Source organism: Mastomys coucha, unplaced genomic scaffold (genome assembly GCF_008632895.1).
Source record: "Mastomys coucha isolate ucsf_1 unplaced genomic scaffold, UCSF_Mcou_1 pScaffold21, whole genome shotgun sequence".
Classification (NCBI taxonomy): Eukaryota; Metazoa; Chordata; class Mammalia; order Rodentia; family Muridae; genus Mastomys; species Mastomys coucha.
In genome coordinates, this window is record NW_022196904.1 from 88,973,940 (window position 1) to 88,988,738 (window position 14,799).

The 14,799-nt window shown below is 43.4% G+C and overlaps 1 protein-coding gene across 4 annotated transcripts in view; it reads right to left on the minus strand.

Annotated features, from left to right (window-relative positions):
* Nucleotides 1-3,653: 3,653 nt before the first annotated feature.
* Nucleotides 3,654-14,799, minus strand: part of Pold3 (DNA polymerase delta 3, accessory subunit) — a 43,913-nt gene continuing 32,767 nt past the window's right edge. For 3 of the 4 annotated variants that reach the window (XM_031387519.1, XM_031387515.1, XM_031387518.1), the window contains 3 exons: nucleotides 10,876-10,979; nucleotides 9,785-9,863; nucleotides 3,654-5,428 (listed from right to left, as the gene is read on the minus strand). In XM_031387519.1, the coding sequence (XP_031243379.1) occupies nucleotides 5,226-5,428; nucleotides 9,785-9,863; nucleotides 10,876-10,979 (386 nt within the window). In that variant the 3' untranslated portion in view covers nucleotides 3,654-5,225. Of the gene's footprint in view, nucleotides 5,429-9,784; nucleotides 9,864-10,444; nucleotides 10,511-10,875; nucleotides 10,980-14,799 lie in introns of those variants that run through there. The other variant, XM_031387517.1, reaches the window with a different exon arrangement.

A 14,799-nucleotide genomic window follows, 5' to 3' on the forward strand; every position in this document is an offset into this window, starting at 1 on the left:
TGTATGCCTACTATGTACAAAGCCCTGGAATCCATCCCAGTACCACACAAACTGGGTGTGATGATCTATAACCATAGTCCCATCACTCAGGAGGTGGAGTGGATCAGGAGTTTAAGGGCATCACTGGCTGCAGTGAGTTTGAGGCCAGCCTGGGATACAGGAGACAGTGTCTTAAAAAGTACTCATCTCAGGGTTATTAGGAGCAAGAGTTAGTTAATATATATAAAATGCATACGACAGTGCTTGGCACATAGAAGGTGCTCAAAATGAGCTCTTTTCTCCTAGTTTCATGTATCAAACTAGTTTCATGTATATATGTAGTTTCATATATATGTGGTACTGACCACATATTATCTTACTAATGGTTTGCAGTAAGGTAGGTGGCTGTGCATTTTAAGTGAAGAAGCTGAAATCAGGGGGCAGAACCTGGCCTATGGTCAATGCTGAACAGAGGCCCTTCTGCTCCAAGCTTATGCTTCCCATCAGAGAACCGGGCTATCCAGTGTGTCAAAACTGTTGGAACTTTATATAATCAAGTTGAACCTACAGAGAAACACTGTACAAACTGACTCAAAATATTCCTAGTTATCTGCTCAAAACTTATCTGCAACTCTCCAGTCTCAGAGCGGACAGGAACTAGGATAAAGACCCCCACTCATACTTTCCTTACATGGACCACAGTATATAAATGGTGAAAGAAGTTCCAACAGCTGAGAGAACCCATGCAATGGTAACCCTTCCCCAGTGGTTTCCTAACACTCATGTAAGCATTGTCACTGTTGAACATTGTTGTTATAAACTAGTTAGGGCGTATGTGACTTGTCTCCAAAACAGTAACTTATAGGTTCTTACAAATGCTAGGCTCTTGTCTGGGACCAAGGGGACGATCATTCAACAGCTTGGGGCTTTGCATTCGAAAGAACCAAAGCAGACATTAGACAAGGTGGTTTTTCTATCCTTCAAGCACAGTCCAGGAAAAGGCAAGCCACATGGAAGAAGAACCTTGAGAAAGCCCAAGAGAGCAAAGAGAAAGCTGAAGAAGGGCTAGCCACAGAGAAGTCTGAGCCTTAAAAAAGAAGGTGGTGAGAGCCAAGGGGAGGCCTCAAGGAATGAGGAGTCTGGCAAGAGGAGGGAGAAAAATAAAGGAGGGGAGTGTGGCAACTTAGGCTTGAAATGGAAGGGCAATTCTGGAGTTACGGTGGGTTCTGATCCAATGGAAAATTAGACCAGAAGCCTTACCAAGCTTCTCGCTAAGGAGCCTGGGTGGTCATCTGTGGGTGGCCCACACTTAAGAACACACACAAAAATACTGGACAGAAACACAAGAGGGGAGAAGTGTCATGCAGCAGGGAGTGGCAAGAGCCAATCCTAAATGCAGTTATTTGGGTACAGTGTGCCCTTCAGAGAGGGCACGGTGACAGCATGGGCTAATTTACAGAGCCGCTGGGTAATAACTCAGAGAGCAACGCTCCCTTCTACCAACAAAACGAGGCAGCCCCTGAAGGTTTCATGGTGGTAAAAGCTGCATTACACAGCATTCTGAGATCCCAGGACCAATGAAAGGAGAGACAAGTTTACTAAAACGAATCTTGACACTGAGTGCATTTCTGGCAGATCCGTTATAAGACTCTAGTTCTACCCTGTCCTCAAGAAACGATTCATTTCCTTATAAGGCTTTCTTCTCTTCTGCTCTCTGTACACCAAGCACCATCTTCTTAAAGGAGCAAAGCAAGAAGAGCCTGTCCTGCCCCCATCCCACTCCCTTTGGCCCAATCTAAGTAGAGGTCCCTATCATTAAGGGTGTCAGGAACTATGAGCTCTTGAAATCACTTCTTAAAAACCGATTCTGCTGCAGAAATGCAAGCTGGAGTAATCTGGGGAACAATGCACTGTTTACGGCAGCCACAGGAATGAAGCAGCGTTAGTTTTGACAGTCTCTAGCAATTTCCCGCTACTAGACTTCAGATGCAGTGTGCACTTAGTGACAGATGTGCTCTCCACAGTATACAGGAGCACGGGGCATGCCAGCTGTCACTCATCACAGAGAACTGACTTCTAATGGAATTGAACAAAAAAACCCTCTTGACATTTTTCAGTTGGTCTCCATTATCTATGGGCAAATTCTAAACTACTTAGCAATACCTCAACTTCACAGTTCAATGTATTTCCCCATTTTAAAATTCTACAATCTGGGAGCTGGAGATATGGCTCAGTGGTTAAGAGCACTTGCTGCTAGGGTTCCATTTCCAGCACCCCAACAATGGCTGAGGCGCCTCTTCTGACCTCCAGAGCACCAGGAAAACACACACACACACACACACACAGCCCCGTACGCAAAACACTCATACACGTAAGAAACAAACTTTAGTTCTATAACCTATCCCTTCACACCCAAAGCCATGCTCTTTGCCTGGGACATACTCCTCATTATTATTATTTTAAGATTTATTTATTATATATGAGTACACTGTAGCTGTCTTCAGACACACCAGAAGAGGGCATCAGATCTCATTACAGATGGGTTGTGAGACACCATGTGGTTGCTGGGATTTGAACTCAGGACCTCTGGAAGAGCAGTCAGTGCTCTTAAACGTTGAGCCATCCCTCCAGCCCCATACTCCTCATTCCTTGTTGGTAAAATCCTGTGTCCTTCAAAGGACTGTGTGGTTCTCTCCTCCCAGCTACTTTGAGACCTACCTTCTTAAAAGAGCTGAAAGATCTGACTTATCTACCACTGCACTCACTGCCCTGCAATTCCAGTTTATCGACTCATGTTCACGGGATCCTGAAGAAACACATTCTAGTTTCTATTGTATCCTCCTGTGTCCTGGTCAGATGCCTGGCATCTGTTAGACACAATGTTTTAATGAATAGTAAATACTGCTATCTATAAGCACTTTTTTCAATAAAGAGACAATTCTACTGTTTACAGCCAGTCATAAAGACAGAATGACCATCTTCCCCTTGTGATTAGTGTAAAGCCAGGAAGCCTCTGAGAAGACACCATTTGGGTCATGTGCTAGGTAGCATTTCAAGGAGCTGGTAGCTGCCTGCATCCACCACTGGGAGAGAAGCAGCACCCAGTGCCTGCTACTGTGTACCACATTCAGGCTACAGATACTAGTTTGACTCCACACCAAGTGGCTCAGTTTAGTTTTGACTTTGTTACGGATCCTGAGAGAAAAATTTGCCCAACATCACCCAGCCAGCAAGGGATGAAGCCAAACCAATACAGAAAGCAAGATCAGGACTACATTTTCCTCCTAATAAACTGAAAAGTAAGGTTGGCTAAAGCTAAGATTCCCCAGAGGACTGAACAGATGAAGATAGCAAATAACTTGTCCACTTCAGACCATGGGTATGTGCTTTTTAACAACATAAACTGAAAACCAGCCTGTTCCTGGTCAGCATTTGGATAATTGTACTCCTGCAGCCGGGCTGTCAAGTAACAGACCCATCAGACGTTCAGTTTGAAGCTCTGTTTCAAAACAGCTTCTTGAATTTATTTAACTCATGGGTAATCTGGTTGAGTGCTGCAGACTGGAGAGAAAAGCTTAGCTTTGCAGGCAGCTCAGAACCCGGGTGGCATGCTGGTACAGAAATCAGAGACTTGCCTTCTCCCTTGAAAGATACAACTCCAACTTGACCAAAGCTTCAATTCAAATTTGGTTTTATTAGAAATCCCACCATAATCAGATTTTTTAAAGACTGGATGGTTGCCTTGTACTTTTCCATTCCCATTTAAAAAATGACTAGAGGCAATGACAAAAATAGCCACTTGAAATAGGGGATTCTTCTCCAGAGGTTTCTTGTAAGCGTAAGTCTGGCATTCTACTCTTTTCCACCTTAAAAACAAAAAAAGGCTTTGGAGTACACCAGCCTTTACTCAGCTTGATGGACAAAGCATCTGCCCTTAAGTTCTCCATGTTAGTCCCTCGGGGACTCATCTCCCAAGCTGCTGGTCTCCAGCAAGCCCATGCTTGGTTGCTAAAGCAGCTGTGTAAATCCCAAGGCCAGCCCCAACCCCAACCTTCAACAGTAGGCAACTGACTACATCTTATGACACAGGCCCGCCCTCAGTTGGGGCAGACACCCTTCATCTCCCCTGGGTGCATCACACTAGGAGTGGAGTCTGCGTTCCCTTGCCTACAGCTCAGTGCAAAGCCACTGCTACACAACATGGACAGGGCTCACTGCCTGTCCAGCCAGAATAGAAGCTGACTGAAAGTTATCAGAACTGACAAAAGTACATAGAACCAGTCAGCCCCCCAACCCCTCCTGGGGAGCCTGTACTGCAGGGCAAATTAAGAACTTGACAAAACAGAGGAGCAACATCTGTGTAGAAATGTGTGCTAAGTTCTCCCTTCCTTCCCGTGACGCGAAACTGACATTTCTGGACTCTATTTCCTTGAAAGAGAGAAATTATCTGGTGCATAGAAAGCATTCTTATTTTAATCTTTCACCTCACTTTACAGGTTCCACTCTCTAGGTATTAAGTATGGGAAATATGGAAGTAGGAAACAGCACATGAGAGTATGTATACCCTGTGTTGTCAACATGACAGCTCTGCCATTGCCCACAATGCAACTCTAGGTCATTTCTGGTGAGGTTGGGTACATTAGCACATTGCAGTGAGTGTGAGGGAAGTGTGAGGGAGCTTTCGTGATGAAAGGACTAGACAATACACACTGGCCTAGCCTGGAGCCGAGCGTCACTCACCATATCTATGGAGATAGGGAATTATAGAAGCTTTTGATTTTAGCTTCTCATCTAACCAAGACTTAAAAGAAAACAGATTTGTAGGGTCAGCAGACAGAAGTATGGTAGCATGGACAGGAAAGTGGAGAAGTGGTGAACACATCCAGTAGAATTCATAAAATAAACACACTGTCACAAGTTCACAGAATACAAAGGACCTGGAGAGGAACATGGCACAGGGCCAGTGGGCCCAGCAGGTAATTCTTGAATGAATTCTCCTAGGTCCAGGTCAAAGATTGTGCTTTATAAACTTATTACAATGTAACAGCTTTTAAAATATTCTTTTGCCTCCTGCTTCCGGGTGACTTCTTTTTGGGTGAATAAAACAGAAGTGGTGCACACGTCCGTGATGGCAGAGCAGCATTTGATCCAGGCGAGGCAAGGTGCTACAAACTTACACAGTAAGTGACAGTCTATACTTCCTGGTCTTCTCCCTTGACCACCCCGAGTCTTTCCAGGGACAGCATTTACTTTTTCTGGAAGAAGCCAGTAATGGACACTTGTCTGTTGGCTTTGCCCAGAGCAGCAGCCCCTTTCTTGGGGCCCTTCCGTTCTTCTCTGGGCTCCCTTTTCACAGGGGCAGCAGGGGGTCTGTGTGCTGAGGCCGTCTTCATCTTAATCTCCTCCTCACTGTCTGTGCAGGACTCACTCTCGTAGACTTTCTCAGTCACTGGAATAGGAAAAAAGAAGGACGTGGCTGGCTTGAATCATTTACCAAAAGGTAAGTTGTCCTGCATCTTTTTCTTACTGGAAAAGTATATCTAGACTCAGCCAGAAAATATCCTACAGTCACATGGCCTCTAGGTGGGGCTGAAAACCCCCACTCCTTCAGGGTCCCATGTCATTAGATGGGCCTTTATCATATAATTGCCCACATCTGTTTTTTGGGTCCCAGTCTACACTAGCTAACTTCCAGAGACCTGTATATGAACGGTTTCGCAAACACCTACCTCTAAACTCCACGCTGTCTTAGCTTCCTGAGTCCTATTTCCATGACCCATACACTTACGCACTTTTAATTCTGCCTAAGTACTCTCCCACCATGCACAGTTGTAGCTCACTCTACCCTGGTATCAACCTGTCCCAATCCGAAGCCATAGTTTTTTACTCAACTGCTCGGTTTTTGAAACCCAATGACTACTAATGAACTCAACATTTACTACTGCCTACACCATGATGAAAACTGCCCCAAACAAACCATTCTAGATGATACATTTGAAAGTTTTAAAGGACAGACAACGATAAAATAAGAAGCAATGTTACCAGCTTTCTCATTCTCTAGCAGCCGAAGGCTTTTCCTCTGCCATTAAAAAGGGCCTGCAGAGATGCTGCCAAGAACACTTGCTATTCCTGCAGAGGACCAGAGCTCAGTTCCCAGAACACATTAAAGTTCACAACTGCCTGAAATGCCAACTCCAGGGGGTCAAACGTCCTTAGGCACCAGGCACACATGTGATATACACACATGCATGCAGTATACACGTAAAAAACTAAAACTCCCCAAACTCTTCCAAAAGGAAACCTGGAAAGGAACTATGCTAGAGGCTAGTCACACTCAACCCCACTATGTGCAGGCAGAAGCGGTGGTTCCAATCATCTGTGGTTCTCACAGATCAGATGGAGAAACTTTTCATCACGGGCCACACACAGAGCTACCTCACTGAGGTGAGAACTAAAGCAGCAGCACTCAGTCTTTCCCAGCCATTCTGGATGCAGCATGTGATGCAGAAGCAGTGAAGGGAAATATCTCTTCACTAAGAAAGTAGCCTATGTACAGAAAAGTGCTCAAAGCATTAAAGTCCAAGGTGAAATTTCCCCATCAAAGAACAGAGATGTTTCACATTCTTTTTTTTGTTTTGGTTTGTTTTTTTTTGAGACAGGGTTTCTTTGTGTAGCCCTGGTTGTCCTGGAACTCACTCTGTAGACCAGGCTGGCCTCAAACTCAGAAATCCACCTGCCTCTGCCTCCCAAGTGCTAGTCGTGCGCCACCACTGCCCAGCTGATGTTTCACATTCTTAATCACTGATAATTCCGTCTAATTAAAATATACTGATTAAACTGTTCCAGAGGCCCAGGCCCAGGGATTCTATCTGTGTTCTAAAGCTTGGGCTGTCCCAATGTGAACACACACTGAGTCAGCTGGGGACCTCGTGGGAACACTGCTGGATGCTAGCTCCAAGTCCCACACTCAGCAGCAGGTCTGTGGTGGAACCTGAGAACTTGTTTTTAAACACATTCCCAGACACAAACATTGATGGTCTGGGTGACACTTGATGAATCAATGTCCCCATCTCCATTAAAATGGGGAGTACACCCACTCTCAGCAGATATGGCAAAGACTTCCCAGTGTTCTCTCTTCACAGTATACCCTGCTGGAGGCTGAGCAGCTACTGCCCTGCAGCACATCCTTCACCTACAACCACCTAACAAAACAGGGCTGCAAACCACCAAGTATCTCCCCACAGAGGTCTTGGGATTTGTCTTCACTTTCAAGAACTGAGAACCCACTTTGATGTCACAAGCTTTAAAAATGTAACTCAGACGGGAGGACTTGGACTCTCTGGTGCTCTAATTAGAAATGCAGCATCTCAGTCAGGTGTGATGCAAGCACCTGACATCTGTACACTTGGAGACCAGTAAGAGAACCCTGATGGGACCAGCCCAAGTTATATGGTGAGAACATGCCTACAAAGGAAGGAAAAGAAAAAGACATGAAAAATGCAGAAGAATTCCAATTTTAGCAAGACTTTCAGGTGCTTCACCAATTAGAGAAATCTGTCAATCTTTTTTCAAAGACACCTGAGACATTGAATATATACAGTCCAGCAAGCATTTTCCCCAGAACATCCTCCATCCCCAACATTCGCTATGCTACTACAACTCAATTGACAGGACAAAATTCTGAGCTGTTATTATTTATGTCAGGAAGATCTGAAGAGCTGTTCAGAGAAAAGAAATGGCTTCAGAGTTGGGAGTAACCCTGTTGCTTCACAAGTTATATTCTCTAGTCAAATGGCAGCATGGGCTACACTACCATATGTCAGGACTGACTTATAATTTTATTACTTCTTGGTGAAACCTCTGACTGTCTCATGGCTGATTTTGTGTGACACATTGTTTGGAAAGTTAAAACCCAGTCAGGCCATACCAACCAAATGTCTCAAGCAGTACACTTGGTGTATCTAAATTAAAAGGGGTGTTCCTACAGTCACAGCTTAGCTCCTTTAAACTGCAGGACAAAGGAGACTTGAACTTCAAAGCACAGCCCCTCTATGTTCCTTGGCTGCCATTCCAAGAAGCCTGCTGTGTGGACAACATTCCATTCAGTTTCTTTGCTCTTATAAACCCATTCCTTGATCAGAAATTCATCCCAGCCTAGTTCAGGGTCCAACACCACAATGCCTGCTATAAACCCTCCGGAAAACAAAATCTGCAAAATAAGGGCAAGCCCCTGTGTGGATCCATCTGCACAGTCGAAGCAGAGTGAAGGAAACGCAGCCTTTGCTGGTAACCAGAGCAAAGAGTCATTAGGTTGCACTTGGACTAAGAACCTTACAAAAAGGTGCAGGTGAGTAGTTCCCATCACTGCCTCTGAGCCTGTTAACAGTCTTGTGTGGAAAAAGGCTCCCACTTGTTCCATGCCTGCTCAAAACGTGAGGGCTCAAAACAAAGCAATAAATAATTAACCACAGAGTCCTAGTAAACTCTCATAAAGATACACTTTACTTTCTTCTTTTACAGTAAGGACGAGAAAAAAAAAAAACCTCACTAATGTTTTTGCCTTTAAATTCAATTAAAAAAATCATACCTCAATAGCTAAAGCACTAATTATATAAAATACTAAAAGCAAACAAAACAAAACAAAACTCCCCCATAAACACATACCAAAGTTCAGAATGCACAGATTTTCAGGAAAAGTGGCACAAAGAGAGGACCAGCACATACAGAGAGTGTTACTCCCCGATTACAGATGGCAGTCACATTGACAAGTCTGCCAGAACAGGAGATGGGATAACAGCAAAGGGAATGCAACCAACACAATGTCTCCATGAGCTTTAATGAGCACCCTGTCAAGGAAGAGCTGATCCTTCAGAGCCAATCAATCTTTTAAAGATAGAAATTTAAACAAGAAAAGGAAAACCAAAAAAGACAGGGCAACCTGGTAGTGGTAGTGCACACCTTTAATACCAACACTTAGAAGGCAGAGGAAGACGGGTCTGAGTTCAAGGCTACCCTAGTCTACAGAGTGAGTTCCAGGACAGCCAGGGCTACACAAGAGAAACCCTGTCTCAAAAACCAAACCAAAACAACAGAAAGATAAGGCATTAGAATCTTCTCTAAGAGATCCACTTTGTGGTGAGTGCCATAAGAAAGGAGAAAAGGCTATCCCTGCTCCAACGGACCAGAGGGTTACAAGCCTAAACCCATACTGCTTCCAGACAGGAGAGCATGGTGTTGGAATCTGAGCATGTCAATAGGCTTCAAGTACTGAATCCTAAAAGCCTCACCAATAACCACTGAATTGTGGAAAGAGCCTAAGCTGGCACAAGGAGGAGCACACAGGAAGCAGGGAGATCAAATCCTAAGATGAATGAGACAGGGCACCAAAGACTTGACTCTCTCTAGGGTCTAATCATCTGCAGGAAGCTTCCTTTCCACTACTGAAATCTTAACACAATCAGTATTTAAAAGCATGTTTTTCAATGTTTGAGACAGTGTTGCTACCTCATCTGAATCTTCACAAAGACCCTACCGGGAGGCAAATAGATATTTCTCTTCCATGCCACAGATCAAGAAAATCTCCAGCAGAGGTGGCTTCGATGCGACACACTCAGGGCTTTATTTCATAGTGTAGGGCCCACACAAAAGCCCAGTGTTCTGACTTCACTGCAGTGTTCTTTGTACTCTATAAGTGTGGGCCACGAACCAGAAGCAGCATGGGCTAAGTCCCACGAGCATTCCCATGTGGGACAGACTACTCTGAGGGGATTCTAGTGCCTCTGATCCAAACATCTATCTGTCTTACCCATGCAGCCTTCTTCATCCACAAAGGTTTTAGATTTCAGTACACGCTTTCGTTTTCTTTTGTTTTCTCCACCTGAACGCTAAAAGATCAGAGAGTAATAATATTAAATTGGCCAGTAAAGCTATAGAGAAAAATAACAAAAGATTTTAAGTCTCTAAAAACCATTATGATAAAAGGTAGAGAGAGGAACTCTAACACAGCCCTGCTATACTGCCATGCTTACTGTATGCATTGGCATCTTCCCAATTACAGAAAGAAAAGCAGCAAGCTTAGGAAAGATCTGTGTTCTTGGTTAAAAAGATAAACAGGTTAAGGACTTTAGTGGAAGAGACAGACAAGGACAGCAGACACTGCATGCAGCAGGCTGTGTAAGGAGCGCTTGGGCAGAGATGTTCTTAGGGCTGGGTATGTGCCTGTGAAGAAGACACTTGCTATGCTCAGCCTTGGAACGCATACCCAGCTGGTTTAGCCAGAAGTGCATATCCCTACTGCCCCTTTCCTTTTCCCTCCACTATCTCTTTCATCCCATTTCTTTGGCTATGACGTAATAGCATGAGATTTACAGAAGTCTTAACAGAGTGGTTACAAAGAAAAGGAGGCTTATCAGTGTCTCTTCTCAACGTTTCCCATCCATACTAACAGACATAGTAAGGATACATCACAGCTAAAGAGCATTCAAACCTGCATGGCGCTGTGTGGTGTGGTTTTTCTCATCCAGTCCTTTTCCTGAAGAACAAATTTGAATTTTGTTTTATCTTTCATAATTTGCCCTGCTGCAGGCAGGGCCTCCTTTTGCATGATTCCAACTGCAGCTGTGTAGCACAGCAGCCATATCGTAATGGTCACAGAAAAACGGGACCAGCTGCCCAGAGCTACCTGTGAGCTACCTCTGCAGCCTTCCTAAGGCTATGCCCTCAGGTGAGAAGACAGGCACGCCCATCTGGCCAAGCTGAGGAGGAGCAGCACGAGATAGAGCCAGCTACAAGCACTGGTGAAGCACAGAGAAAGTAAGTGACACACAATTCAGCATGGTGACTATAGGTCCCTGAGAGAGAACAGGCACACAGGATGGAGCACTCTGGTGGGTTTACCTTGACAGGAGGGGGCTCAGTTTTTGGCATAGGATCAGGAGGTGGAGATCCAGGAGGTGGAGATGGTAAGTCTGCTTCATACATCTCAGGAGAGCCTGCAAAGACTGAGAAAACGGAACAGGCTTAATGAAGACAGCAAGCTCTAGCTGGCATGCTGCCTTCTCCACTCCATCTGCCTTGAAACTTGTGGTTACCAAAGGGTATTTTACAAGCAGTAATTCATGACAACCAAGGACTCTGCAGTTAGAGACTTAACTTTAAGAAACACATTAACTTTACATAATTACAATTGAGGAATAAGGAATTTCTAGAGTTGACAATACTCAGGGTGCCGAGGGCTTTATCACAACAAGATCAGAGTATGACGTTGGTTCAAAGACACTGATCACTTACTACATGTCAGGGTGTCACAGCTAAGAGAAAGATCTTACTCCACAACACAGTTGGATAAACAGAGGTTTCAGGAAGATTCCTTCACCTGACAAAGGCTCATGACTCAAACCAAGATTTAAACCCATCAGTGTGATTCCACAGCCTTCCTAACCCAACCAAGCATGTTCATATCATTCACAACCAGAAGGCAGTGGAGACAGCCGGCTCTACTCAACGCAGCACAGCCACTTCTTTGCTGCAGTGATCTGAGGTTGATTTAACCCTAGACTGTCTTTGAAAGCTGATCTCTATGAAAGATCTAACAATCAAACCTGATTAGTAGGTTTTTATGGAACTATTTCTAGTGACTTTACTTATAAGTCTTGCTTTGTTACACAGAGCATGGGCAAGAAAAAAGATAGGAGAGAAAGAATGTGGTAGAAAGAGGTGAGGAGAACACACCTGTCCCAACTGCACACCGGGAGCAACTGCACACTGGAACCAGTGGGACCCAGGAACACAAGAACTGCACTGGCCCAGTGGCACGGGTTGCTTCCAGTTTGTCTTGGCCAGTGCCCTGAGTAGACCTTGGGTCCAAATTTTGCAGCCAGTCCCACAATACCCAGAGGAAACTCCACTCCCAGGTACTCTAACATACCCAGGATCAGAGGATCAGAGGTGAGGACGACACAACATCTGTCCCAAAACTTGGGAGCAACTGGGACCAGCAGGACCCAGGCACGCAGGAACTCCGCCAGCCCAGTGGCACGGGTTGCTTCCAGTCTGTCTTGGCCAGTGCCATGAGCAGACCTTGGGTCCAAATTTTGCAGCCAGTCCCACAACAGGGGAAGCTCCACTCCCAGGTGCTCTAACCAGCCCACGGTCACAGGATCCCAGAATCACAGAGACAACTTGACTCTGAGGAGTTCTGACACAACCACGATCACAGGAAGGACAGGACCCAGTCAGATTTAGCCAAGGCGGGTAGCACTAAAGATAACCAGATGGTGGGAGGCAAGCTTAAGAACATAAGCAACAGAAACCAAGGTTACGTGGCATCATCAGAACTCAATTCTCCCACCACAGCAAGTCCTGGACACACAATCACACTGGAAAAGCAAGATTCAGATCTAAAATCACTTCTCATGATGATGATACAGGACTTTATGAAGGATATAAATAACTCTCTCAAAGAAATACAGGAGAACACAGGTAAACTACTAGAAGCCCTTAAAGAGGAAACATAAAAATCCCTTAAAAACATTGACACAACAGTCAAAGAAAATGCAAAAAGCAAAAAACTCTTAACCCAAAACATCCAGGAAATCCAGGACGCAATGAGAAGACCAAACCTAAGGATAATAGGTATAGAAGAGAGTGAAGACTCCAAACTTAAAGGGCCAATAAATATCTTCAACAAAATTATAGAAGAAAACTTCCCTAACCTAAAGAAAGAGATGCCCACGAACATACAAGAAGCCTACAGAACTCCAAATAGACTGGACCAGAAAAGAAATTCCTCCTGTCACATAATAATCAAAACACCAAATGCATTAAACAAAGAATTTTAAAAGCAGTAAGGGAAAAAGGTCAAGTAACCTATAAAGGCAGGCCTATCAGAATTACACCAGACTTCTCACCAGAAGACCCTGGGCAGATGTCATACAGACCCTAAGAGAACACAAATGCCAGCCCAGGCTACTATACCCAGCAAAACTCTCAATTACCATAGATGGAGAAGACAAGATATTCTATGACAAGATGAAATTTACACATGATCTTTCCACAAATCCAAACCTACAAAGAATAATAGATGGAAAACACCAACATAAGGAGCAAAACTATACCCTAGAAGAAGCAAGAAAGTAATCTTTCAACAAACCCACACAAACATAATTCTACCTCTTACAAAAAAACAACAGTAACAATTACTTTTTCTTAATATCTTTATATGAAAATTAATATTACCAACATATCCTAATCTATTGAAACCCAAAAATATGACAAATTTGAAATTTATTGGCTGTCATCCAGTGGTCTCTCTAATTTGGTAATTGGAGAAATAGGCCCAATATTGTACAATCCATATATACTTTCTGCTTGTTTGTACATGGTAGTGTCTTGCTGTGTACAACATAATGGTCTTGAAATCAGGCTTCTCTTATCTCAGGCTCTCTATTAGTAGTATTGTTTATTTCATGTTTTTACACTATATTACGGTTTTCAGAACAGCTTACATATTTCAAAATTATTTATACAGCTAAAAGAAACTTAGACAATTAATCTGGGAGGTGGCTTGTAAAAGAATAACAAAGAGTAAGACTGAATGCTTTGCTTGATGTTTGTAACTATTGCATCAAGTTTAAAGAAGAGGACTTTATAAGTTACTCTTTCTCTGAGATGAATGCTTTTCAAAATCATCACAGCCAATGAACCAGATTCTTACCTTCACCTAATGTCTGTGCCACCCTCCAAGCAGAACCATTGTTCACTGAAACAGTTGGTGAATGACTTCATGGATAGACCTATGTCGGCCACCTTACCCGTCCAGTGGAAGTAAGGAGGCAAACAACGAGCTCTTCCCCATGCAGTTTTATTAGGATCCTTGTAATCTTGCTTGTTACATCTTACTTATTTCTACGTACATCCATCTTATTAGTTACATACTTATTCCTAATACTATATCTTACATTTATCCTTACATCTTACTTCTATATCTACATCTTCTCTCCTATCCCATACTTACTCTTCTAAATCTACATCTTACTTCTAACCCATCACCAGCCCTAATTCTACATACTTACTCCTATCTCCACATACTTACTCTCTCTCCAGTCTCCAGCTCTTGTGGGTTAAATACTTTCCCTGATCCCAATCAGCATCAGCTACGTGGCAAAGCACAATAGGCTGCGGGAAATCATGCCAGCTTGCATCACAAACTAGAGGCACACAGCTTTTCCAACTAAGGCTTGTTTATCTCAATGCTCTCTGCTCTGGCCGGAGACCAGGTGTTATATAGGGTGGCAGCTGTGGCTCCCCACAGACCATCTTAATACACACACCACTTCTTAAATGAATGTAACCTGTTCTCTGTGGGCTGAGAATGAAGACAATCTCTAAAGTCAAATAGCTTTGACCATAGCAGGAAATCTGTATCCAAAAATCGTGCCTACAATTCATTCCTTGGCGCAGCAGAACTGTCAACTCTTAGCTTAGCTACAATGGAGGTAAAATCCTTTCGTGATGTGAGGGACATTGAAGTACAGCCTAATTATAATGAGCTCCAATGTCTAAAAATTGTTCTTATTTTGGGTTTGTACCACAGTAAGAGTCAAGGTTTTAAAGCACTACTAAAAACAAAACAAGCAAACAAACAAAAAGACTTTATCTATTTATGTTCATTTAAAAAAATACTAGTATGATATATTATCTTAAAATATATAGTTAATATGTTTGGAGTTATTTAAAATTTATATTGAGGAAGAACATGTATTTTCAGTATTGCTGTAGACAAGCATCTACATAAGACTGTTCAATTGATTGTTGTTTTAT